The 27,249-nt window shown below is 34.2% G+C and overlaps 1 protein-coding gene across 3 annotated transcripts in view; it reads left to right on the top strand.

The window, feature by feature from the left end:
* The first annotated feature begins 4,110 nt into the window (after positions 1–4,110).
* The window catches only part of UGT2A1 (UDP glucuronosyltransferase family 2 member A1 complex locus), a 75,440-nt gene continuing 52,301 nt past the window's right edge, over positions 4,111–27,249 (top strand). For 2 of the 3 annotated variants that reach the window (XM_058547213.1, XM_058547212.1), the window contains exons 1-2: positions 4,111–4,828; positions 14,985–15,614. In XM_058547213.1, the coding sequence (XP_058403196.1) occupies positions 4,111–4,828; positions 14,985–15,614 (1,348 nt within the window). The remainder of the gene's footprint in view (positions 4,829–14,984; positions 15,615–27,249) is intronic. The other variant, XM_058547214.1, reaches the window with a different exon arrangement.

Here is a 27,249-nt window from a genome sequence, read left to right as displayed (position 1 = left end):
GATGGAATTCCCTATGGGACTGCTATGCCTCTCGAGGCTCAACCTCAAACACTCCCGCTAAGTCCTCAGTCACCTGAGAATGCCTTATGGCTGGAAGGAGCTGGTTTCCATTTTCTTTGGAGCTGAATGAGTTCAGACTCTCATTTCTCTATCAAGCAGTTCATTCAGACTTTATAAACACAATTCTTTCCAATTTAAAGGCAAATTAAAAAGGTCAGCCTGCCCCATTCACTCTAAATTTCCCCTTAGGTTCCTCTGGCCTAGGAAATTCCCCTAGGTTTCTCTTACCTAGGATATGTACCAGTAACCCCTTAAGACATCTAGTCTTAAGGCTTGAAACAGCCCTTATAAACTCTGACCATTGGGGTCACCTGAAGAATGCAGTGACCTATGATGGGGGGTGCTCAGTGGTCCCCTGTTGATACTGAACACCAGTTCAGTATAGATTCCAGGTGCTCTCCAGTGGGTTTCTCTGAAATCCTGCCACAACTACACCAAGAAATGTCAATGCAAATAATCCATAATCAATCTATAAATCAAAATTAGGATGAGTTTACTGTGAGCCAGATCTGAGGACTAGCCTGGGGCCTTCCTTCCCCAAGGAAGGAAAGACACAAAGAAATGGGTATATAGAGTGGTTGTATACTGTCTTTTAACAAAGAGCATACATCACATATGATAAGAATGTCTCTTCTATAATTGTAATGAGATGCTTAGCTGGCACAGCAAATCAGTGGTCAGCAGGTCAGTGGTCACAAGGTGAGTGGTCACAAGGTAAGCATGGTAGGTCAGTAATTAATCCTTAGTTTTTAGGGAGAGATACTTATCCTAAAGGAAATGTTGATGTGGGGAAGGCTACATCCCTATCTTTAAGGGCATCATTCTTATCTTTGGGGCATAGTATATGTCTCAAACAGATATATAATGCATTCTCAACAGGCCACATCAGGTCTTTTTGGAAAAACAAGGTCAGGCCAAATTAGTTTTAACCCAAATGGCTTCCTCATATACTCCAATATACCCTATTGCTTGTCATTTATTCAACAGATGAAAGAGGCCTCCCCAAAGAGGGTGCAAATGATACCACCCTCCCAAGATCTAGAACCACTGCCAAAAGATAGCCAAAAAAACAGGAGGACTTAGATAATTGCCCTGAGAGCTGGAAAATGGTAAGACACCAGCTGTAAATGGTGTGCAACCCATATTTCTGTCCAGCCTTATCTAGCCACAAATGGGGTGCAGCCCACATTTCTGCCTGGTCATATTTTTGCACCCCCAACCTGATGGTTGAGCCGCCTGTATACACAAGAAACCATAACCTTCCTGCCCCAGGCAGGCAGAAAGCCAAGCCAAGTTCTCAGGACACAAAACAAGACAAATAAGAAGGTATCTGCTGTTCCTGGGTGGCAAAGGGTCAATAACCAACAGGTCTGGATTTGGAAAGGAGGGGACAGTGTGAAATTTTATTTTCCTCTCTTGACTGGATACTTCAGACAGATTGAGTAGAGCTGACTCTGCTAAGAATATGTCCAGACATACTTTGTTCACAGGGGGTGGGGACAGTGAAGACCATGATAGGAAAGGCAATATTGAGTGCAAATAGTTGCTAGGGAACCAATAGAAGGATAAACTTTTAACAAGAGGTTAATCTGCTTAGTAATGTAATGAGTAGGGAATGCTAAGAGTGAACAAATCTATGTAATCTTTTCTCCATGTTAGATCATGTTTCTCATCATATTACACTTACCTAACTGGGATTTATTTAAGTTCAACCTCTTAATGGCAAATGAGCACTATTAAAGTTCCAGCTAGAAACTTCAGGTAAGAAATTTAAAAACCTCATAACAAGCAATATATAAGCAATGTATAATGTACATTTGGACTTATTTTACATTTGGTGTGTTTCATTATTTCCCTTTGAAAAAGTTTTCAGTTCTATTTTGAAATAATTTGGGTTTCTTTTCCCCCAGATTTTACGTTTCAGAATAATTTTATAGATATTGAGAGAACTGTATTATAAAGCAGCAAACTGAGAGTTTTATTTAAGTGTCAGCTCATTGTCTGCTTTAAAAGTTCGTCTCTTCCCGCTAGTTCCTATTACTGGAGCCTTTGTTTGCTCCTTCATTAGGCAGACATAAAATAAAAAATAAGCCTCTTAAATTGTTTTTAATTTCCATTTCACAGATGAGAAAACTGAATCTCAGAAATGTTAAGTATAAAGTTAATCTAGGATTCTTTGGCCTAAATGGTTCTAAAATATAAATTCTTTTCATAACATCATGCTGACTCTAATATACTATGCTGATTTTTGCTACAGTTATACACGAAATTTTCTTGTCTTCCATTGATAGACTGTAAAACAGATATGAGAAGTATCTCTTTGATTCATTTTTCACCTAGGAGGGAGTTTTGTGCCTAACAGTTGCCCAATAAACAGATATAAACTGAATAAACTATGTTTCAATTGTTTAAAACTGGATCTGATTCCCTACTAGTAAATAAAATGACCAAAATGACAGTGAACTGTGACCAATTGTTCATTCTAGTGGATCATGACTGCTGTTTCAAAGTCTCCTGGCAAGTAATTACGGACCAGGCTGACACCAGCAGGCAGAAATTTTGCGCATGCCATAAGATCTTACTATACAGAGCTTTGAATTGAAATCCACCTTGTGAACTAACCTCATGATTCCTCTGCTAAGCTTTGACTAGTACTTTGTAAAAGTTAGTTTTAATGAAGCAGTCAATATTTCACAGCATCATCTTTGGTAATGGTGAGCTCAGAGGAGACATTATTAAAAAGTAGAGCATTTCTAATTTCAACAGAGTTATTAACACAAAAAGAGTCATCTCAGCTTATTCACAGACACATGCACACACATGCACATTTTTCTTAGAGGCCATTTTACTTGGATGACTGAATCCTACGTTATCATATGTGTTACACAAATTTATATGGTGCATTTTATATGGTGTCAGCATGTTTTGAGAAGTTTATGGCTCATGTAAATGGTACCTTTTAGTTGATAAGGGGATGTGATGCACTGAGAGAGCAATGTATCCTAATGGTAAATAACAATAGACTCTGGGAACCAAAGAACATTAAGGCTGTAACCACCAGTTCCTTTCTTATTTTGCGCTATGAACTTGACAATTCCTTTCTTTGATGTAGGAATAATTATAGTACCTATCTCATTGGATCTTATTTTAGTGAGAAACAAATGAGATTAACATATGTAAAACACTTTGCACAATGTCTGACACATAGCAAGTACTTAATAAGGGCTAGCAATTATTAAAGGCTGAGTCTAGACGTAAAGTAGTCCTTATTCCCACAGGCTAGCTAGATTTTGAGCAGCACTTTCCATAGAAGCATGCTTAAATTAGCAATTCTCTTCAAATAGCTCCTATTCTAGTAACATTATCCGCAATTTCTTGCATATATTACTTGTACATAGTTTATTCATTTACTTGTAATTTTTTCTCAGTGATTCATTAACATAAAGTATTTTCCTAAACATATTCTTAAAGTAGTAGTAAATATTATGTTTGCTCTATTTGTTTGTACTTCATTTTTTGTAAGTATTCTTTGCGATAATCTTATCTATTAACAATTAGCAACTAGTATAATAATGTTTAATTGTTGCTAATGATGTTATATAAAATGCATTACGTATTGGAAAACCTATAGTATTAGCATATCTACATTTCTGAGTGAGTTCTGATCCTATCTGAGGTTTCAGTATCCAGGTCTGAGTTTAGAGTTGAGATATGCAGTGGCTTCAAGCAATTTAATAATAAGAATTTAACAATTATGAGATGCAAAGAAAGGGTTGAAAGATCAAGTTCAAGAAAAGTATAAGAGAGCAAGAATTATAACCAAAGATTAAGCAACAGGTTGAGAGGTAAAACACAGGAAAACCCCTAACTCTATAATTATGATAAAATATGGAGCTATCATGACTTATGTCCTTTGGTAAAGAGAAGGCTCTTAAGGGTATCAATGGTTTGAATCTAAATTGAGAAATAATTTATCTTTCCTTTTTACTTGAAAAGCAGAGAAATTCATTTGTGGCACATCTCATCAAGTCTTCTACATCAAGCTACATCATGTTAAACAAGAACATTCTGCTGTTGTCTCTTCAGATAAGTTTCCTAGGAACCACTCTTGGTGGGAATGTTCTGATTTGGCCAATGGAAGGCAGTCATTGGCTAAATGCTAAAGTAATTATTGATGAGCTGATTAAAAAAGAGCATAATGTGACTATCCTAGTTGCCTCTGGTGCACTTTTCATCATGCCAACCTCAAACTCATCTCTAACATTTGAAGTGTATAAGGTGGCCTTTGGCAAAGAAGTAATAGAAAGAGTGATCAAGGATTTTATTTTGACATGGATGGAAAATAGACCATCTCCTTCAACCATTTGGAGATTCTATCAAGAGATAGCCAAAGTGCTCAAGGACTTCCACATGGTGTGTCAAGAAATCTGTGATGGTGTTCTCAAAAACCAAAAGCTGATGGAAAAGCTAAGGAAAAGCAAATTTGAGGTCTTGGTATCAGATCCAGTAATTCCTTGTGGTGATATAATAGCTTTAAAACTGGGAATTCCATTTGTGTACTCTTTGAGGTTTTCTCCAGCCTCAACAGTAGAAAAGCATTGTGGGAAGGTACCATACCCTCCTTCCTATGTTCCTGCTATTTTATCAGAACTCACGGACCAGATGTCTTTCATTGACAGAATAAGAAATTTCATCTCCTACCATCTACAAGACTACATGTTTGATACTCTTTGGAAATCATGGGATTCCTACTATAGTAAAGCTTTGGGTATGTAACAAATTTTTTATTACTGTTTGAAATTAAAAAAACAGAGCTTTGTATCACCTCTTGTTTATTTCCCTATGGTTATTCTTTTTCAGTTCTACATATTGATCACGATCTATTACTATCATATGAGAGTAGGAAAGAAGATAAAAGACAATATGCTTTGGAACTACAATGTGTTGTTTTCTAATTTTATAGATTTGAAGATACCAATTAAGTTTTTTTATGGACAAGATATAGTGACAAATACCTTTGTTTAAAACTAGGGCTGGATTCTCATTTAGATATTGCTTTGAAAATAGAAATTGCCTAGAAACTTTAGTGGTTTGTGGGGAAAGCTGAGAGAGATTAAGCTTTCTAGCAGCTCATCATTAATACAGACATTTATATGTGTATGTTTAGAAACATTATGTAAATGAATAATCTTTGATCATTGCTCATAGATTTCCTATTGTTTACTGGGCACTCCCTTAGATAGAGAGGTTACAATAAAAACTAAGATGAAGTTCCTGGCTTTAAGGATTTCACAGACAAGCAAAGAAGTCAGACATAAAACGGAACTTGTAATATGAATGATGTGAATAATGGGAATATGTATAAAGTACAGAGATGTCATAAAGAAAATAGGCAGTATGAATGTGACAGGAGAGAGTGGTATTATGAAAAATAAAAATTAAAAAATGAATTTTTTTTTTGATATTGAATTGCTGAGTTCTTTGTATATTTTGGATATTAACCACTTAGGTATGTGATGTGCAAATATTTTCTCTCATTCTGTAGGTTGCCTTTTCATTTTGTTGATGGTTTCCTTTGCTGTGCAGAATCATTTCATTTTGATGTAGTCCTGCTTGTTTATTTTTACTTTGTTGCCTTTGTTTTTGGTGTCAAATCCAAAAAATCATGGCCAAGAGAGATGTCAAGGAACTTACTGCTTATGTTTTCTTCTATGAGTTCTATGGCTTCAGGTCTTACGTTCAAGTCTTTAATCCATTTTAAGTTAACTTTTGTGTATGGTGTAAGATAGGGGTCCAGTTTCGTTCTTTTGCATGTGGCTGTCCAGTTTTCCCAATGCCATTTATTGAAGATACTGTCCTTTCTCCATTGCATGTTCTTGGTTCCTTGCTGTAAATTAATTGACCATATATGCGGGGGTTTATTGGTGAGGAATGTTAAGGGGGGTGAAAAGAGATTAAAATGGTTTCAAGATTTCTGACTTCAGTAAATGATAAATGGCACAGTAAACTGAGATAGTGAACATGGGAGAAAGCAGATTTGGGAGTTGGACATGTTGTGTATGAGGTGCTTTGGGGAATATCTGGTGAAGTCCAGTAAGCAGTAGGATATATGTGATGAGATCTTAGAGGGAGGGTCATGGGTTAGAGATTTAAGTGTCATCTACATAAAGATGGTATGTATATAATTTTGTCTCTCTGACATTAACCTCATTTCCACATTCTCTGCTTTCCTCTTACATGCAGGACATTCATACATAACATATTTCTAAAACTGTAAAAAACCAAATGATTTAAAATTAGGCAATGGACTTAACAGGTTGTAAATATTATTATCTTCCCAGGAAGCTAAAATCATTTCACAATACATAATTACACTCATATTTTGTACTTAGATGTTAAATATTCAATATTTTACTTTGCTTTTATGATAAACCTCTCAAGCATTTAACCCTAATGGTACTCAGATAGAGGTAGAATGTTTCCCACTTTTGACAAGCTGTATTTCTCTGATTGTTATTAAGTTTTGAGGCTTTAACTTCTCATCATTAACATCAACAAATTAATTTTGATGCTTTCACTTTTTTAGCATAATAATAAAGCCATAATTCAAAGAACATTCAAAGAATTGAACATTGTTGTGCATATATTGCAGAAATTGCAATGTTGTCTGCTAAGCAGAATTTGTGAGGTCTAGAGATGTTTACCAGCTGATGAATGAAAATCCTAAAGGGTATTAAAATTGTTTAAAGATGACAAAGTCCAATGTGAAAAACAGTGGGTTGCATGAAAAGAGAAAATTTGAGGTTCCTCTGTAGTGGTAGCTATTGACACACTGACTTCTTTTCTACAAACCTCTATTCTAAAATAGTTGTAAAATTGATCTATAGCCATCAAAATGGCTACGCATAGGTTAGTGCAGGATGAGAGTGAGTTACTAAACATGGATGAGTATGACCAAAAGCTGGTGAGCCAATCATGACTCACACTGATAACCAGCAAAATCGCCATCTCCTCTGGGTATGTTAAATACCTGCTTCCAAATTCAAAAGTAGATGTTTATCTTCTCAAATGTAAACAAAGACTTAGTTGTTCTGTCATTCAGAGAGAACAAGCATAGCTACTGAGATGATTATAAACTATCCCATGAAGACAGAAGTGAATGGTCAACATTGCAGGGCAAAAAGTGGATCTTCAAAATGAAGAAAGAGGATAAAGAAATGGCAATTTTATGAGGCAATGAAGCTATCAAGATCTGCAAAAACTCATTAATCTCCTCATGCATGTAGTAAACTAATAGTGACACTAAATATGTGCATCTTGGTTATGCAATAGAGGGATACACATGGAGAGTTCCTTGGTCACAATATATGTTTGCATTTTTATCTTATCACTTATGTTTTTATCACCTACTCATTCTCAACCTTGGAATAATAATTATGATGATTATGATGCTCCTTATTCATGTTGGTGAGATTATCCCCGGATAAACTTTCTCATGCTGGCAGTCTCAGAATCACAAGCTCCATTGTATTTTGCTTGTAAGTTAATGCTGATAACAAAACCACACTATTCTCCCGGTCTTAAAACATGAGACTAATCTTTCTTAACAATTTATTCATGAGAATGTAATGAAGATTTCTAAAAACGTTTTTACTCTCCTTTTTGATAATATCATATTTCTAATCAAATTACACTCTTCTGACTTACAATGACTATTTAAGTTTGTTTTTACTAAAATGTGATATTCTTATTGATGTCCAGGGACACGAACACTAATATTCAAAAGACCAGGTAAGAACTAAAAGTACTGACGTGAGAGAGTAATTCATTTTTGTGCAAGATTTTATATGTGTTCAATGATAAATGAGAATGATAGACTCAACTGACTTGTAAAAATAACTTCTTTCCAATGTGTAATTTCAATGTATCTTTTACTTTAGCGTGAGTGCTCTAAAGTTACTGCAATGAATCCATATCTGTTCAAGTCTCAAATTGTTACAACTGAGTAAATAAATAGGACAACTTTCTGTAAGATTACTTGCCTGTAGTGGAATGCGCCAAGAATCTCAAAGTGAGTCCTTAATCTCTGCTAATTGCCAGGAATTGGATATTATAACGTCAAAATGACTTCTTTTTATTTCAGGTCATGGGTATTTGGTTCAAATTCATGGATACCATTATAGTAATACCAGTTAACATTTGTTTATCTCTTCTTATGCACTAGACCCTGTGATAAGTGCTTCTCGTGTGTTATATCTCTTAATCCTTGCAATGAATTTGTGAAGAAAATCCATCACAGATGAGAATACTGAGGCTTGGAAATATCAAGCGTGTTAAAATGAAATCATATAGCTAATAGTTTGGGAAAGTAGTTTTCAAACTAAAGTCTTTCTGACACCAAAGCTTCTAGAAAAATGTTTCTCCTTTAAGATTTCAGTTGCAAATCCATCAATTATTCAGAATATTTTAAACTTTTTTTCTTTCTTCCAATCGATTTAACTTTTGAAATCTATTATATTTCTCACCTATTTTTAATTTGCTGAATGGAGTTTAATTGGGCCATGTTATCACTAGGTAACTTGCTATTCCTTTAGGCATAGGTCTTCATGTGACTGTTGCCTGGGATGATATGCTTGAGGATAGCTTTCCGGTCCTAAGAGCTTCATAAGCAACCCTTAACTTGCTTGAAAGAAAAGCCTTCTGCAGATTTCAAATATATTTGTTAAAAGTTGAACCAGGTAAATTTTATTTTTCTGTTCATATTAACAGCAGAAAAGGCACCAAAATTGGGAAAACATTTAAGAAAAGAATAAGATAGCATTATAATGTCAGTAAAAGTATTTATAATCCATAAACATTACCTATTGCTACCAACAGTTTTACCCTTCGGCCACTATAAAAACAAATAGCTTTTTTGTGTGGGTGAATAATCTTTATACATTAGATTTACATAAATATATAATACTATTATTATATATGAATAATTAGGTGAATAATCTCTAATAACTAGTGCCATCTATAATAACAATAGACTATCTTACACGTAAATTAAACAGGAAAAACAACACATCTTCAAAGAAAATTATGACTATAATATTCATATCTTTACATGAACTAGTTATTCACAGAGCACAGATAATAAATGTAAAATAAAGAGCTAGAAATGAAACAATTTTGAATATATATATATCTCTATCTTCATAGTGTTTAATTTCCAGTAGTCTTTGTATAGAAGAAAAAAATGTATTGGAGTCCTTTCCCTGAACGGTAATACTTAAATTTGGGTTTTGATTTTTCTTTTTTGCTCGTTCTTCCTAGTCTTTCTATTGCTTCACTCTCTCCTTCCTTCCTTTCTTCCTCTATTTTTTTTAGTATAAATTAATCTTAATTGATTAGAATCTTTCAAATGACCTCTGGTAGCATTCCCTTTTCCACAATGACCCATGAGCAAAATGATAGCCATAGGCATGACATCGGAGACGGAATTTGTTGTGGGGCATGCACAATTCACAGAGAGCTATCACTCTTTTTTGCTCCTATTCAATGAAAGAGAATGAAAGTTATAATTTTTATGGGTATAATCTTGAGTTTTAGATCTGTGTATTTCATAAGTCATTTATGAACTTCGGTACTGAACACATTGTTAATAGCAGATCATTTGTGATGTGCCTCAAGACTGAACATGACTGACACGTGTGAAGGGACTTGCTGTGTTTGCGGACATCTGTGCCAAAGCTCAGATGCCCCAGATGGCCATTGTTTGAGGAGCGGAAGAGAGGAGGTGGGTCTAGGTGATGAGATCTGGTTACACTGGTCATTTTTAAAGTAAGATTCTCCCCCTACAATAAAAAAAGCACAGATGCTGTTATGAATAACTTACATGCATTTTTTTTCATTCAGTCCTCACAACTATAGGAAATAGGCACCACTATTCTCCCCCATTGTTTCCAGGTAACTTTGGTTTATAACATTATATAAATTTCAGATGTATATCATTATAATTTGACTTCTGTATAGACTACATTGTGTTCACCACCAAAAGTATAGTTGCCATCAGTCACCACACACATGTACCCCTTTACCCCTTTTGCCCTCCCTTCACTACTTTCCCCACTGGTAACCACCAATCTAATCTCTGTATCTATGTGTTTGTTTGTTTGTTTATCTTCCACATATGACTGAAGTTATGTGGTAATTGTCTTTCTCTTTCTGGCTTATTTTGCTTAACATAATACTCTCAAGGTCCATCCATGTTGTCGGAAATGGCAAAATTTCATCTCTTTTTATGGCTGAGCAGTATTCCATTGTACACATGTACCACATCCTTATCCATTCATCTGTTGATGGGCATTTATGTTGCTTCCAAGTCTTAAATATTGTGAATAATGCTGCATTGAACACAGAGGTGCATTTATCTTTTTGAATTAGTGTTTTTCTGCTCTTTGGATAAATATCCAAAAGTAGAATAGCTGGATCATATGGTATTTCTATTTTTAAGTTTTGGAGGAATCTCCATACTGTTTCCTGTAGTGGTTGCACCAATTTACATTCTCACCGGCAGGGTATGAGGGTTCCCTTTACTCCACATCCTCTCCAACACTTATTTCTTGTCTTTTAAATAATAGCCATTCAGACAAGGGTAAGGTAATATCTCGTTGTAGTTTTGATTTGCCTTTCCCTAACAAAAAAGATGGTGAACATCTTTTCATGCACCTGTTGGCCATCTGTATGTCTTCTTTAGAGAAATGTCTGTTCAGATCCTTTGCCTGGTTTTTAATTGGGTTGTTTGTTTTCTTGTTGTTGAGTTGTATGTGTTCTTTATATATTTTGGATATTAATATCTTATGAGATCTATGGTTTGCAATTATCTTCTCCTAATTGGTAGGTTGTTTTTTTGTTTTGTTTTGTTGATCGTTTCCTTTGCCATGCAGAAGCTTTTTCAGTTTGACGTAGTCTCATTTGTTTATTTTTTATTTTGTTTCCCTTACCTGAGGAGACATATTCAAATGATACTTACTGCTAAGGTGTAAGATGGCAAAGAGTGTACTGCCTATGTTTTCTTCTAAGAGACTTACATTCAAGTCTTTAATCTATTTTGAGTTAATTTTTCTGTATGGTGTAAGATGATGGTCTACTTTCATTGTTTTGCATGTGACTGTCTAGTTTTCCCAACACATTTATTGAAAAGACTTTTCTTTCTCCATTGTGTGTTTTGGCTCCTTTGTTGAAAATCAGGTGTCCATAGATGTGTGGTTTTATTTCCGGGCTCTCAGTTGGGTTCCGTTGATCTGCGTGTCTGTTTTTCTGCCAGTACCATGCTGAAATCAGGGAGTGTGATACCTCCAGCTTCGTTCTTTTTTCTCAGGATTCCCTTGGATATTTGGGGTATTTTGTCGTTCCATATAAATTTTAGGATTCTTTGTTCTATTTCCATGAAAAATGTCATTGAGATTCTGATAGGGGTTGCGTTGAATTTGTAGATTGCTTTGAGTAATATGGACATTTTAACTATGTTAGTTCTTCTAATACATGAACATGAAATATTTTTCTATTACTTTATGTCTTCTTCAATTTTTTTCAACATCTTACAGTTTTCAGTGTATAGGTCCTTCACCTCCTTGGCTAAATTTATTCCTAGGTATTTTACCCTTTTTGTTGTGATTGTAAATGGGATTATATTCTTGATTTCTCTTTCTGCTAGTTTGTTGTTAGTGTATAGGATCACAACTGATTTTTGTATGGCTGATTTTTTTCCCTGCAACTTTACTGTATTTGTTAATTATTTCTAATCATTTTTTGGTGGATTCTTTAGAGTTTTCAGTTCCTAACTCATTTTATAAGGCCAACATTACCTTAATGCCAAAACTAGACAAGGACAACACACACAGAAAAGGATAATTACAGACCAATATCGCTGATGCACATAGATGCAAAAATCCTCAATCAAATATTGCAAATTAAATACAACAATACATTAAAAGGATCATACACCATAATCAAGTGGGATTGTTCCAGGGATGAACGGATGGTTCAATATCCACATATCAATCAATGTAATATACCACATTAACAAAATGAAGAATAAAAATCACATGATCATCTAAATAGATGCAATGAAAGCATTTGACAAGATTCAGCATCCATTAATGATTAAAAATTCTCAATAAAATGGGTATAGAAAGAAAGTATCTCAACATAAATATTCTAATTGGTGCAAATCTATGGTTGACATTTTTCATTTGTGGTAGTCATTTATTGATGTTTCATAGATATTTTTTAATATTATTTTCTGGGCTCTTTAGTTATGTTTAAGATGTCATATTATAAAATATTCACAATTGTGAAACGTAAATTTTTTCTAACTTTTTGTGTTATAAAATGTATCTCAACTATTATATTTAAAAAGTAGAATATAAAAGAGAGAATATTGGACTGGGAACCAGAGTACTTATGCATTTGTCTAATCTGCCGCTTACTAGCATTGTAACTTTGCGATTATTTAAACTTCCTTTGATCTATTTTCTTACTTATGAAATGATGGAATTGAACAAGCTGAGCCCATGTTATCTCCAGAATGACAATCCGACTATACTGTTATTCAACCTTTATTCAGAATAGCTGTAAATGAACCCATAAAGCAAACTCATAAAATAAAATAAAATGTGAGCATTTTAAATTACTGAAATTCAGTTTTGTCATGAAATCAGGCATATTTGGTAAGAGTTATTACTTTTTCCATTGACACAAATTTAAATCTAAGGTTATATATACATATATTCCCAAACATAATTTATTTTTTATCTTTTTATAATTTTTTGAATTTGCAATTATGAAATATGTTAGGCATACAAGAAACCAGAGAAAAAATATAACAGACACTTTCATTGATGCCAGTGAGACTAAACACTTCAAAATCTAAGTATAATTTTAAAACAAAAAAAATCTATATCAGCTATTAATTCTATTGTCTCCTATTGTTCTTCACTAAATTAGATAATTATTTTATTGTCCTGAAGAAACCACCTAACAGTGGCAACTTGACTCCTTGAATTTATCAATCTGCCAAAACTGAAATCAGTTTAAGAGGCAAAGTGTTTATTTGGGATCCAAGAACTGCAATTCAGGGAGCGCAGATTCAGGTAGAAACCCAAAAAGTGTCCCACTAGGGAGTAAAAGTCAGGGGCTTTTAAAGGCAAAGAAGGGAGGTTGTATTACAAAAAATTTTAATTGGAATTGGAGACAGAGAGCTAATCTTGGCTAAACATTGATTGATTATTGATTCTAGCTTCAGAAAATCCACAATCACCAGTCTTTGTGATGAGGATGGCCATTCTTTTGTGAACTTCTCAAGCAATTGTGTAAAACGACTGCTGTTTTGGCTTAGTCCAAAGGTTCGGCCCAGTCCAAAGTTCAAGACAGCAAGATAGTTTCTCCAGAAAGGCAGCTCTGACTCCATTTTAAAATGGCTCCACTATGGTCAATTTTGACAAACTCTTCAATTTTGCTTTTATTCAGGGTAGTTTAGGATTGTTCACATGTATTTGAGATTCTAGGATATATTTCAATAAGCTTTTAAGTGCTATCCTATCCTACTCACTAGTGCTATCACTAGTGAGTAGTTGCTAATTAATTATTATAGTCTACTTAAATGGACCTCAATAAATGGACAAATCTTAGTATTTTATAGATAGACTTTTGGTTATGCCTTGTATATTATTGTGTTTTGTCTCCATGGGGAGACATGGGGAAGGCCATGACAACAACAGATTTCTTTATGAAGATATTTCAAATTCTTTTCACTAGTTTTAATTGCCATCAAGATTATTCATCCTCTTGTTGTTTAGTTTCAAAATCTAATTAATTTTAAAGGTACTGCCACTAGATCCAAATTGAGGCTGACTCTTAAAAGGACACAGATACAATTAGTGTAAAAGCTTCTCTCCAGTTTTTTCCTTTCTCTGCCTTCCTGGTCCTTTTGTTACTTGAGGGCCTGAAGTTACACAATTCAAAGGCAACAGAATGTGAAAAAAAATAAAACAACCCACCACCTAATTCCATTCTCATTTCCTGATTTCTATCCTTTTAATCTCTTTATTTATTCTTATTTTCTCTTTTTAATGGCAACCTCAAATTATTTTAACTTTTAAAATAGCAGCATTATATAGTTGGGAAAGTGATAATAATGCTGGTCTTTGTGCATTGCCAAAGTTCCTAAAGCTAACAAAGTTGAGGCATAAATCTGTAAAAACCCAGCAATGAATCAAAAAATGTCATGATTGTATTTCCAATTGTACTACGTTGTCATATGTTTTTGGGTTTGCGACTCAACATTAAGTTCATCATCCATGAAATGGAGTAAATAACGTCTGCCACACAAGATTGTGAAGAAGACTGAATTAGACAATGCATGTAAAAATGCGTTAGAATAAAGATATCCAACTTGAAGTTACTATAAGTTTTGAGAAAGTGGCTCTAGCAATAAGAACTATTGTTTTCTTAACTTAATTTTGGGAAAGATATATTAAATTGAAGACACATTTTATTCATCTTAATTATTATCACAGAGTACATGGATACCAAGCTTATAACCTACTTGCTTCTTATTCTTTAAAATAGGACCAGATTTCATTTTTGTTGTTAGAATAATCATATTAATGCATATATAAATTTGAATTACATTGTTTTCTTTTTAATCGATAGATCAATTGACCTATGAATGTGTAGTCATCATATTAAATATTATTTCATTTGAGAAAAATATACCTAAATATACTTTGAAAGTTTCTTTTCATCTTAAAAGATCTACAATAGGATGGTTTCCATAAAGGATATCACCATGCCTAAGAAGTTTGTCCAGCTGCTGGTTTTTAATTTCACAGTGACTGAAATTGTTCTAAGTGGGAATGTGCTAATTTGGCCAACAGATGGCAGTCATTGGTTAAATATTAAGATCATTCTAGAAGAGTTGATTCAAAGAAATCACAATGTGACTGTACTGGCTTCATCAGCAACTCTATTCATCAAATCCAATCCTGATTCTCCTGTGCATTTTGAGGTGATACCTGTTTCCTACAAGAAGAGCAATATAGATTCCTTAATTGAACATATGATAATGCTGTGGATAGACCATAGACCGACTCCTCTCACACTCTGGACTTTCTACAAAGAACTAGGAAAACTGCTAGATACTTTTTTTCGAATTAATATACAAATCTGTGATGGAGTATTAAACAACCCCAAGTTAATGGCAAGACTTCAGAAAGGTGGTTATGATGTGTTGGTAGCAGATCCAGTAACAATCTGTGGGGACCTGGTTGCTCTGAAATTAGGAATTCCGTTTATGTACACGTTGAGGTTCTCTCCAGCCTCTACAGTGGAGAGACACTGTGGGAAAATCCCAGCTCCTGCCTCCTATGTACCTGCAGCCTTGTCAGAGCTCACAGATCAGATGACCTTTGGTGAAAGGGTTAAAAATACCATATCTTATTCTCTGCAAGACTATATATTTCAATCCTACTGGGGAGAATGGAATTCGTACTACAGCGAAGTTCTAGGTAAGTCACTAAAATAATCTCTTATTAATAACTCCAGATATCTTATTTATTCTTATTGGTAATATAGCAAAAGGTTTCCATCCCACTGCATATGCCAAGCTGAAGTAAATACACTTCATAAAGTCCTTGATCATTCTCTTTGGAAAAATTCCTAAAAAATGAAATGGCAATATTACTATGTATGCTATTGTTTCAATGCAAGTACTCTTGTGCCTATTTAGGTAATAGCTTATCAATGTGTAAATAAATCTTCAAATATAAATGAAAGTACCTTTACAAGAATAAATTACAACACTGCCAAAAAATACCCTGGCAAACATTTTGAAGTGATACAGGATTTACTTTCCCTCCTGCATTCCTCATTCTTTTCTTTGTCCGCAGAAAACTTCCCAAATCCTAGGATTGGGCATCAGAAACCTGACTTTATACTCTCCTTTGCCTCTCACTATGTCTCCATCCTTAGGCTTTTCTGGGTGTTTGGGCTAGCACTATCTCCGTCTTAATTTCTCAGTATCCTTTGGCAATCCTCAAGTTTCCTTGCCTTGCAGATTCCTTATGAGGATCAAACACAATAATGCAAACTGTCAAGGCCACTTCTGGGTGGTTGGTTATATTACTTTTCTTTCTGACCTTCATGAGCCCTCCTTCATTTCTTTGTCTATTTTCTTCTCTCCGGAATGTTTTTTCTTTAGATCTATCAGTAGAACTAATTAACTAATTAACTACTTTCTTACAAAGGTAATATGCAAAATAGTCTTTTTACACATCTTTCAGCCTTCCTCTCTTCCTCCTTTCATTTGTTTTCCTTCCTCCCTCCCTTCCATCCTTCCTTTCATCCTTCATTCCTTTCTTATTTCTTGCTTTCTTTGTGTAATAAACTGTTGAACACCAATCCAGTACCTGCCACTTTTCTAGGTACTAGGAATACAACAGTTAGCAAAACAGATCATAATCTATCCTACTCCTTTGAAGCTTACATTCTAGGAAGAGGATACAGACAATAAGTAAAATATATAGGATGTCAGACTGTGATATATGCTATATAGTTACATAAGAAGAATAGATAATTCTGGGAGTAGGGTTACACTTTTAAACAGGGTGGCAGGGGAATGAGGGTGAAAGCCAATAGGACCCCTGGAGGCAAAACATTTCAGGCATAGATAAGAACAAGTGCAAAGATCTGTGGCAAGTCATAGATGCAGTGATATCTTTCTATAACTTGACCTTAATCCTACCTTTCGCAAGTAGAATTTGTATAATTTTTTTCCTGAATTTTGGAATATTCTTCATTTAATTTTCCATCACTTAAACTTTTGAACTTCTTTATAAAATTGGTCTAGAGAGAAGGTATTGAACATATCACACATATAAATAAAATATATACAAGGTAATTAAAATTTGTGTATACTTTTGAAGATATGGTAAGTAGAATTTTGAAAGTAAAATTCTGTGTTTTTATATTCGTTGTAATGCGAATTAACCATGTTTCCTTTTTCTCTGGATTCCAAATTTCATATGCCTCAAACATATATTTTGCTTTAAATTTAGATATTATTTATGTGATTATTTCCCAGGATATTTGAAACACATTCTATAACACTCTCTGCCCAGATGTGTTTCACATACTGACTACTGCAGGTTTTGAATAAGAGAGTCTACATTCCTTAAATAAGGGGATTGAAAAAGTAAGATGGTTAAGGGTCTTGGAAAACACATGAGGTTCTGGGTTCAAGTCCAGTTGCTGACTGTGTGATCTCAGGAAAGTAACTTAAACTCTGAGTGACAGTGCTTCCTCCTCTTTAAAATGAAGTAATTATTCCACTGTACTCTTGAGGATGATCATATGACACCATATGTTTGGATATGCTATGTCAATTATAAAGAATTATACTTATGTTGAATATTATTTACACCAACTACACAAGAACTCTGTAATGACAAAGCCCTAATTACACGACCATGGGGTTCTATACATGCGCAATAAACCTCTGAAGAAAACAAATGGCCTCTGGGGTGACTAAATCTTCCTTCTCAAAGGAAGCCATGACAAATTGTTTAATGTATGAAAAAGTCTTTGTAAAATAGAACATTCTTGACTTCTCATTTTCACAGGATAATCTAGTTTCAGAAATCTGACATTTTGAAAAATTGGATATCTTGTTTACCTAAAAACTTTATGCTCCTCATGTTACTAAACATATTTAAACAACAAATAACTACCTTGAATATTTTGTTTCAAATTGAAGTACACTGTCAAGAAGAATTGGTATAATCTAATTTGTCTTTGTTTGCAATTACATTCTTAAAGTCTTAAGGATACCTGATAACTGTAAACTGATACTGAAATAGGGCAGGTACCTTATATATGATATTATCAAACACAGGAGAACACAGGAGATTTAATAATATGTCAAGTTTCTGTGAAGTGTCCATTTCAATGGCTGTTCTTCAGTGCTGTGGGAAAAATAAACTAGAAAAACAGCATGTTTAACTGTGGTAAAAAAATCCCTGATATATCTATATTGAAGGAAATAGAAGTAAGTAACAAGGAAATATCTAACTGCATTGATTAAAAATCCTGTTTTATTTATCAGTATGGAGATCTTAAATCTTATGGATTAAGCAAATAAAAATGAGTATCAATTCAATTTTAAATATGATTCAATTTTAAATTTTAATTATTGCTAATCCACACACTTAATGGAACAGATGTATCTGGGAATATGACAATCATTGCTATTCACATCCAGGAGTGAATCTATTAACAAATCTTGCCCAGGCCAAGTGTTCTTTAGAACACCTTGAAATTGCACTTAAACTGATCTGTCTCCTAACCTCTGAGAGATCTGTTGTACAGCACATAGGTAGTTTTCATGTGGGTAGGATTTGGGACTAGTCTTTGATGCAGCTTTGAGAAGGCTGAGGGCTTGAATGCTGTAGTGAAAATAGTTAAACAAGTAAGGCAACTGGGTGTTCCCATTTTGTCTGTGTCTTTTGGTTTCCTGTTCTGCCTCCATCTTTCCAAGTGCACTGCAGATCAAGAGAGCAGACAGCTCAGTACTAATCTATACACCACTTGGCCGGTGTAGCCTGCTTTTACCTGTCAGTACCATGTAGGTTCCATATTGGTCCCTCTTTTCCTGCTGCTAAATTTTAGATGGACTCCCTAGAACTAATGCTACCTCTCCCCACCCCTTGAAAAAAACAAACAAGCCTCAGCATTTCACTTCTACCCTACTTGCCTGGAACTGGGCTAGATAATCACAACATTTTGTATATTTAATCTCTGGCTCCCTTTCTGAACCCAGTGTTTTGTTTGTTTGTTTTTCTGTATCCCTTTCCAATTCTAATCCTCATTACCAACCTCCCATCCTTTCCCTGGAAAACCTGGATCCCTCTGTTAATCTTCCTTCATATAAGCCTCCTAGTTCCTTCTCACATGCGGCTTTCCTATTGTCAGTGTTGTGGGGTTTTTAAAATTCTGTGCAACCTTTCCTTTGAAGTAAAACGTAAACCGTAAATTTCACAGTTCATCGAAGGTTCACAATGTAATCCCACCCACGCAACCAGCACCCAAATCAAGAAACAAACATTGTTATACCCGTAACTCCTCCTCCTTTCCCATATCAATCCCTGCAACTCCCATCTAAGGGTAACCACTTTCTTGGCTTCCAATGCCATAGGTTAATTTTGCCTGATTTTAAACTTTGTATACATGAACCACACATTATGTACTCTTTTGTATTTTGCTGCTTTTCTTAACATTTTTTTTTATATTCATCCGAGTTGTTGTATGTAGGTGTAGTTTGTTCATTCTTGTAGCTATATAGATTCTATAGAATCAATTTGTAAAGGTACATGCACCCCTGTGTTCACTGCAGCATTATTCACAATAGCCAAGACTTGGAAGCAACCTAAGTGCCCATCAAGGGACGAATGGATAAGGAAGATGTGTTATATATATACAATGGAATACTACTCAGCCATAAGAAACCATGAAATCCAGCCATTTGTGACAACATAGATGGACATTGAGGGTATAATGCAAAGTGAAATAAGTCAGAGGGAGAGGGTCAAATACCATATGATTTCCTTCATTAAGTAGTAGATAATAACAACAATAGACAAACACACAGAGACAGAGATTGGATTGGTGGTTACCAGAGGGGAAGTGGGTGGGAAGGAGGGTGAAAGGGATAATTTGGTACATGTGTGTGGTGATGGGTTGTAATTAGTATTTTGGTGGTGAACATGATGTAATCTATGCAGAAATAGAAGTACAATGATGTACACCTGAAATTTTTACAATGTTATAAACCAATGTTACTGCAATAAACAAAAAATTAAAAAAAAAAAAAGAATCAATTTACTGCATATTACTTATCCATTCTGCTGTTGATGGACTTGCAGACTATCTTGATTTGGGTTATTTATGATAAACATTGCTATGAATATTCTTGTGCATGTCTATTGGTGAATATACGTGTGCTGTACTGTTGGGTATATACATAAGTTTGGAATTGTTAGGTCATAGGGTAGGCATATGTTTAGCTTCAGTACATACTGCTAAAATCCAGTTTCTCAAGTGCTTGTGCCCATTAATAATGCCATCAGCCATTTACTAGAATTCTAATTGTTCTCCATGCTTACCAACACTTTTTTTTTAAATTGTAACAATGCTGTTGATGTGTACTATTATTCCATTATATATATTTTAAGAGTTAATTTATATGTGGTACAAAAAAATACATGAAATATACAGTGTGGTTTGTTTTGTGAAATGTATATACCTTTGTAACCAACACATCAATCAGTCTCTGGGATCTCTTTCTAACAAAGCTGCTCTCCAAGATCTTTTCAGATGCTTAGAGTTAGTAATTCCTACCACTTTGTTTTCATTCTTCATCCCGATTCACTTCCATTTTTCTTTTATGGGCCTTTTAATGCATCTTCTAATCATTTTAACCGTAAAAGTACCATGATTATGTTGTCACTCATGTTCAATTTGCGGTGCATCAAGCATCTCTCGTCTGGTTCTCTACTCAGTGATTCTGTAGCTAATGCCTTTGCTAACTGTACCATCTTTAACATTAACTAAATAAATAGCTACTCTTATTAAACACCTACTTGGTACCGAGAGATTTGATAGGTGCATTGCAGAAATTATTGCTAATCCACACACAAAAAAAGCCAGCCAAGAATGATCATTATCTTTTACACATGAGGCATCAAGACTCAGAGAGATTAAGCAACTTTGCTAAGTTCACAAAATATGTAACTGAACCAGATAAGATCCTAAGTCTGTTTAATCTACTATATAAATGAATGTATGGCTCCCAGGAATAAAGCACTCCATAACTTCAGAATTTTAATTTTAGAAGTCACAAATAGGGAAGAGAAAGACAAGTCAGCCCAACTCCCTCCCACTCTTTGCTTGGTGATTTGGTGTTTCCTATGAGCATTCTCTCATCCAACTTTCCTGAAGACACTGCTATGATATCCATTTAACTTGACACAGTTTTTTTGCAAGTTAAAAACCTTTTGAATATTATGGCACGAACTCTCTGTGCTGTCATAGAGGAGTGTATGGTTCTGAGTTTGCAGAACTTCGCTCTGCCTTGTACAAGGCTGCATTCTCAGGGAAGAGCATGCAAGGCCCCAGTGCCCTTGGCCTCTCTTGCTTGTTAACATTGCCATAGGAATTTAGAAATACTCTTAACTAGCTCCTGAGGAGGAAAAGAACTATTGTTACTTTTACTACAGTTAAGTGCAAATATTTAGTTTAAACTGAAATTTAAAACAATTAAGTGTAATTATTAGGTTTAAAGTAACATTTTTATTGTCTCCATTTCAAGAATATATTATTTCTTTTAACTTTTAAAAATCATCTTTTGTGTCTTCTAGAGTGTTTTCCCATGTTTCTTTTTCACATTTTGCATATTTGTTGTTAAATTTTAGCCAAATTATTTAACTTATTTTGTTGTTTTTGGCATTATAAATGGGTTTTCTCTTCATCTTCTCTTTTGCCGGTCATCGTTTGTAACACATAAATCCTAATTATTACTTAATTTTAATTTCATATCCTGACATTTGTCTATATTTTCTTGTGCTTTGCAGTAGTTCTCCAGACACATATTCATATAAACTGCTACTAGAAATAGATTGCATCTCTTTTTCTAATTCTTGTCACTTCTCTTGTCTAATTTTATTTCTGATAAATTCAAAGACTTATTTAATAATGAGAGTTGCCTTTATATTTTATTTTTAAATTTAGTTGAAATGACTCTAAATTTTACTCATTAATTAACTTGCTTATTTATCAGTCCTGTTAAGAAAATATCAATTCATTCTTATTTAACGTTTTCTTTTGTAAATCAGAATTGTGTCACATTTTGTCACTCTTTCTTTTTCCATCTATAGAAAGAGCTATATAATTTTCTAGTTAAGTTAATAGATGAATTATATAAATGGATTTCTCATTACTAAATTATTCCTGGAATGACTTTACAATCACTTTTGTATATATTGCAAATATTTTACTGAATGTATTTGTATTGATGGATGACGGATTAGATAGAAATAGAAAAAAAAATTCCCTTTTGTGCAATCTCTTTAAGGTTTTGGAACCACATCATAGACACTTCATGAAAATAATCTTTGTTTTCCTTCTTTTGCCATGCATGTAACACTTTAAAAGCTTTGTTATTATCTGATATTTTAAGGTTTAGTATAATTTTCTTTTTTTCTCCAGATTTATTGAGATATAGTGGACATATAATATTGTGCAAGTTTAAGATATACAAAGTAATGAATTAATATATGAATACATAGTAAAAATGATTACCACAATAAAGTTAGTTATACATCTATCATCCCATGTAGTTATAATTTAGTGTGTCTGTATGTGGTGAGGACATTTCAAAACTATTCTTTTCGCACCTTTTAAATATACTGTACAGTATTGTTAACCACAGTCACCACGCTGAATATTAGATCTCCCAAACTTATTCATTTTATAACTGGAAGCTTGTACTCTTTGACCAGCATCTCCCTATTCCCCTCTCCAGCCCCTGGCAACCACCATTCTACTCTTTGTTTCTATGAGTTTGGCCTTTTATTAGATTCAACATATAAGTGAGATCCTACATTATTTGTCTTTCTCTCTTTCACTTATTTCACTTAGCATAATGCCCTCAAGTTTCATGTACGTGGTTGCAAATGGCAGATTTTCCTTCTTTTTCATGGCTGATTTATATCCCATTGTGTGTGTGTGTGTGTGTGTATGTATATCACATCTTCTTTATGCATTCATCTGTCAGTGGACACTTAGGTTGTTTCCATGTCTTGGCTACTATGAATACTGCTCCAATGAACATGGAAGTGCAGATATCTCTTTGAGATGGTGATTTCACCCTTTGGATATATTGCTAGATCATCTGTTAGTTGTACTTTTAATTTTTTGAGGAAACACCATACTTTTTTCCATAGTGACTGCACCAATTTACATTATTACCAACAGTGTACAAGGGTTCCCTTTTCTCCACATTCTTGCCAACATTTTTATCTCGTTTTTTTAATAATAACTATTCTAATAGCTGTGAGGTGATATCTCATTGTGGTTTTGATTTGCAATTTCCTTGATGATTAGTGATGCTGAGCACCTTTTCATATACCTGTTGGCCATTGGTGTATCTTTTTTGGAAAAATATCTATTCAGGTTCTCTGCCCATTTTTTAGTAGGATTATTTGTTTTTTGCTATAGAGTTATATGAGTTCTTTATGCATTTTGAATATTGACCACTTAGATATGTGGTTTTGAAATATTTTCTCCCATTGGTACGTTGCCTTTTCCTTTTGCTAATTATTTCTAGTGCTGTGCGGAAGCTTTTCAGTTTGATTTGGTCCCACATATGTATTTTTGCTTTTGTTGTTTTTGCTTTAGGTGTCATATCCATAAAATCATTGCCAAGACCAATACTGAGGACTTTTTTCCCCATGTTTTCTTCTAGTTTTATAATTTCAGGTCTTATATTTGTCTTCAATCTATTTTGAGTTAATTTTTTTTATTGCAGTAACAATGATTTATAGCATTATATAAATTTCAAGTGTACTTTATTATATTTTAATTTCTGTGTAGATTACATCATGTTCACCACCCAAAGACTAATTACAATCATCATACACATGTGCCAGTCACCCCTTTCGCACTTCTCCCTCCCCCCTTCCCCTCAGGTAACCAGCAATCCAATCTCTCTCTCTATGTGTTTGTCTGTTGTTGTTTTTTATCTTCTATTTATGAGTGAGATCATAAGGTATTTGACTTTCTCCCTCTGACTTATTTCACTTAGCATAATAGCATTAAGGCCCATCCATGTCATCACAAATGGCAAGATTTCATCCTTTTTTACAGCTGAGTAGTATTCCATTGTGTGTGTGTGTGTGTGTGTGTGTGTATCACAACTTGTTTATCCACTCTTCCTTTGATGGGCACCTAGGTTGCTTCCAAGTCTTGGCTATTGCAATGAACATAGGGCTGCATATATCTTTACACTTTGTGGTTTCATATTCTTTGGATAAATACTCAGCAGTGGAATAGTTGGATGGTATGGTAGTTCTATTCTTAATTTTTTGAGGAATCTCCATACTGTTTATCATAGTGGCTGCACCAGTGTGCACTGTCACCAGCACTGTATGAGAGTTCCCTTTTCTCCACATCCTCTCCAACACTTGTTTCCTGTCTTCTTAATTATAGCCATTATAACAGGTGTGAGATGATATCTCATTGTAGTTTTGATTTGCATTTCCCTGATAATTAGTGATGTTGAACATTTTTTCATGTGCCTGTTGGTCATCTGTATATCTTCTTTGAGGAATCTTTGTTCAGATCTTTTGCCCATTTTTTAATTGGGTTGTGATTCTTTTTGTTGTTGATATGCATGAGTTATTTATATATTTTGGATATTAACCCCTTATTAGATATATGGTGTGAAAATATCTTCTCCCAATTGTTGGGTTGTCTTTTCATTTTGTTGATGGTTTCCTTTGCAGTGCAGAAGCTTTTTAGTTTGATGTATTCCTATTTATTTTTTCTAGTATTTCCCTTGCCTAGTCAAACATTGTATTTGAAAATATGCCGATAAGACCGATATTGAAGAGCGTACTGCCTCTGTTTTATTCTAGAAGTTTCACGGTTTCAAGTCTTACATTCAAGTCTTTAAGCCATTTTGAGTTAATTGTTGTGTGTAGTGCAAGATAATGGTCTACTTTCATTCTTTTGCATGTGGCTGTCCAGTTTTCCCCACACCATTTGTTGAAGAGACTTTCCTTTCTCCATTGTATGTTCCTGGCTCCTTTGTTGAAAATTAGCTGATCATATATGTGGGGTTTATTTCTGGGCTCTCGATTCTGTTCCACTGATCTATGTGTCTGTTTTTGTGCCAGTACCATGCTGTTTGATTACTACAGCTTTGTAGTGTATTTTGAAATCAGGGAGTGTGATACATCCAGCTTTGTTCTTTTTTCTCAGGATTCTTTTGTCTATTCGTGGTCTTTTGTTGTTCCATGTAAATTTTAGGATTCTTTGTTCTATTTCTGTGAAAAATGTTGTTGGAACTTTGTTAGGGATTGCACTGAATCTGTAGAGGGCTTTAGGAAGTATGTACATTTTAACTGTGTTAATTCTTCCAATCTAAGACCATGGAATATCTTTCCATTTCTTTGTGTCTTCTTCAATTTCTTTCAACAATGTTTCATAGTTTTCATTGTACAGGACTTTCACCTCTTTGGTTAAGTTTATTCCTCGGTATTTTATTCTCTTTGTTGCAATTGTAAATTGCATTGTATTCTTAATTTCTCTTTCTACTACTTCATTGTTAGTGTATAGAAACACAACTGATTTTTGTATGTTGATTTTGTATCCTGCAACTATGCCATATTCATTTATTATTTCTAAAAGATTTTTTGGTGGATTCTTTAGGGTCTTGTATCTATAAAATCATGTCATTTGCAAATAGTGACAGTTTCACTTCTTCCTTTCCGATTTGGATCTCTTTTATTTCTTTTGCTTGCCTGATTGCCTGGCTAGGACTTCCAATACTATGTTAAATAGGAGTGGTGAAAGTGGGCATCCTTCTCTGGTTCCTGTTCTTAGAGGGATAGCTTTCAGTTTTTCTCCATTGAGGATGATATTAGTTGTGGGTTTGTCATACATGGCCTTTATTATGTTGAGGTACTTTCCTTCTATACCCATTTTATTCATAGTTTTTATCATAAATGGATGCCGTATCTTGTCAAATGCTTTCTTTGCATCTATTAATATAAGTATGTGATTTTTTTTCTTCATTTTGTTAATGTGTTGTAACACATTGATTGATTTGCAGATGTTGAACCATCCCTGCATCCTTGGAATTAATCCCACTTGATCATGGTGTATGATCTTTTTAATGTGTTGTTGTAGTTAATTTGCTAGTATTTCTTTGAGGATTTTTGCATAGATGTTCATCAGTGAAGTTGGCTTGTAATTTTCTTTTTTTATGTTGTCCTTGTCTGGTTTTGGTATCAGGGTAATGTTGGCTTCCTAGAATGAGCTAGGAAGCTTCCCCTTGTCTTCAATATTTTGGAAGAGTTTGAGAAGGATAGGCATTAAGTCTTCTTTGAATGTTTGGTATAATTCACCAGAGAGGCGGTTTGGTCCTAGACTTTTATTTTTTGGGACGTTTTTGATTACTGTTTCGATTTCCTTACTGATGGTTAGTCTATTCCAATTCTCTATTTCTTCTTGATTCAGTTTTGGAAGGTTGTATGATTCTAAGAATTTATCCATTTATCTAGATGATCCAATTTTTTGGCAGATAGCTCTTTGTAGTATTCACTTATAATCTTTTGTACTTCTGAGGTGTCTGTTGTAATTTCTTCCCTTTCATTTCTGATATTATTTACTTGAACCTTCTCTCTTTTCTTTTTGTGAGTCTAGCTAAAGGTTTGTCGATTTTGTTTATCTTTTCAAAGAAGTAGCTCTTCATTTCATTGATTTTTTCTATTTTTTTTTAGTCTCTATTTCATTTGTTTCTGCTCTGATTTTTATTTTTTCCTTCCTTCTACTAATTTTGGGCTTTGTTCTTCTTTTTCCAGTTCTTTTAGGTGTACTGTTAGGTTGTTTATTTGAGATTTTTCTCTTTTGTTGAGTTTGGCCTGTACTGTGTAAATTTCCCTCTTATAACCACCTTTGCTGTATCCCATAAGTTTTGGCATGTTGTATTTTTATTTTCATTTTTCTCTGCGTATTTGTTATCTTTGATTTCTTCTTTAACTCAATGGTTGTTTGGTAGCATTTTGTTTAATTTCCACATATTTGTGACTTTTCTGATTATCTTCCCGTAGTTGATTTCTAGTTTCATACCATTCTGGTCACAAAACATACTTGGTACTATTTCAACATTCTGAAATTTATGGAGACATATTTTATGGCCTAATATGTGATCTATCCTGGAGAATATTCCATGTGCATTTGAAAGGAATATGTATTCAGAAATTTTTGGATGGAATGTTCTGTATATATCTACTAAGTGGATCTGGTATAATGTGTCATTTAAGCCAATGCTTCTGTATTGATCTTTTGTTTGGATGACATATCCAT

Source organism: Diceros bicornis, chromosome 8, assembly GCF_020826845.1.
Source record: "Diceros bicornis minor isolate mBicDic1 chromosome 8, mDicBic1.mat.cur, whole genome shotgun sequence".
Taxonomy (NCBI): domain Eukaryota; kingdom Metazoa; phylum Chordata; class Mammalia; order Perissodactyla; family Rhinocerotidae; genus Diceros; species Diceros bicornis.
This window is presented reverse-complemented; position numbering and strand designations above follow the sequence as displayed.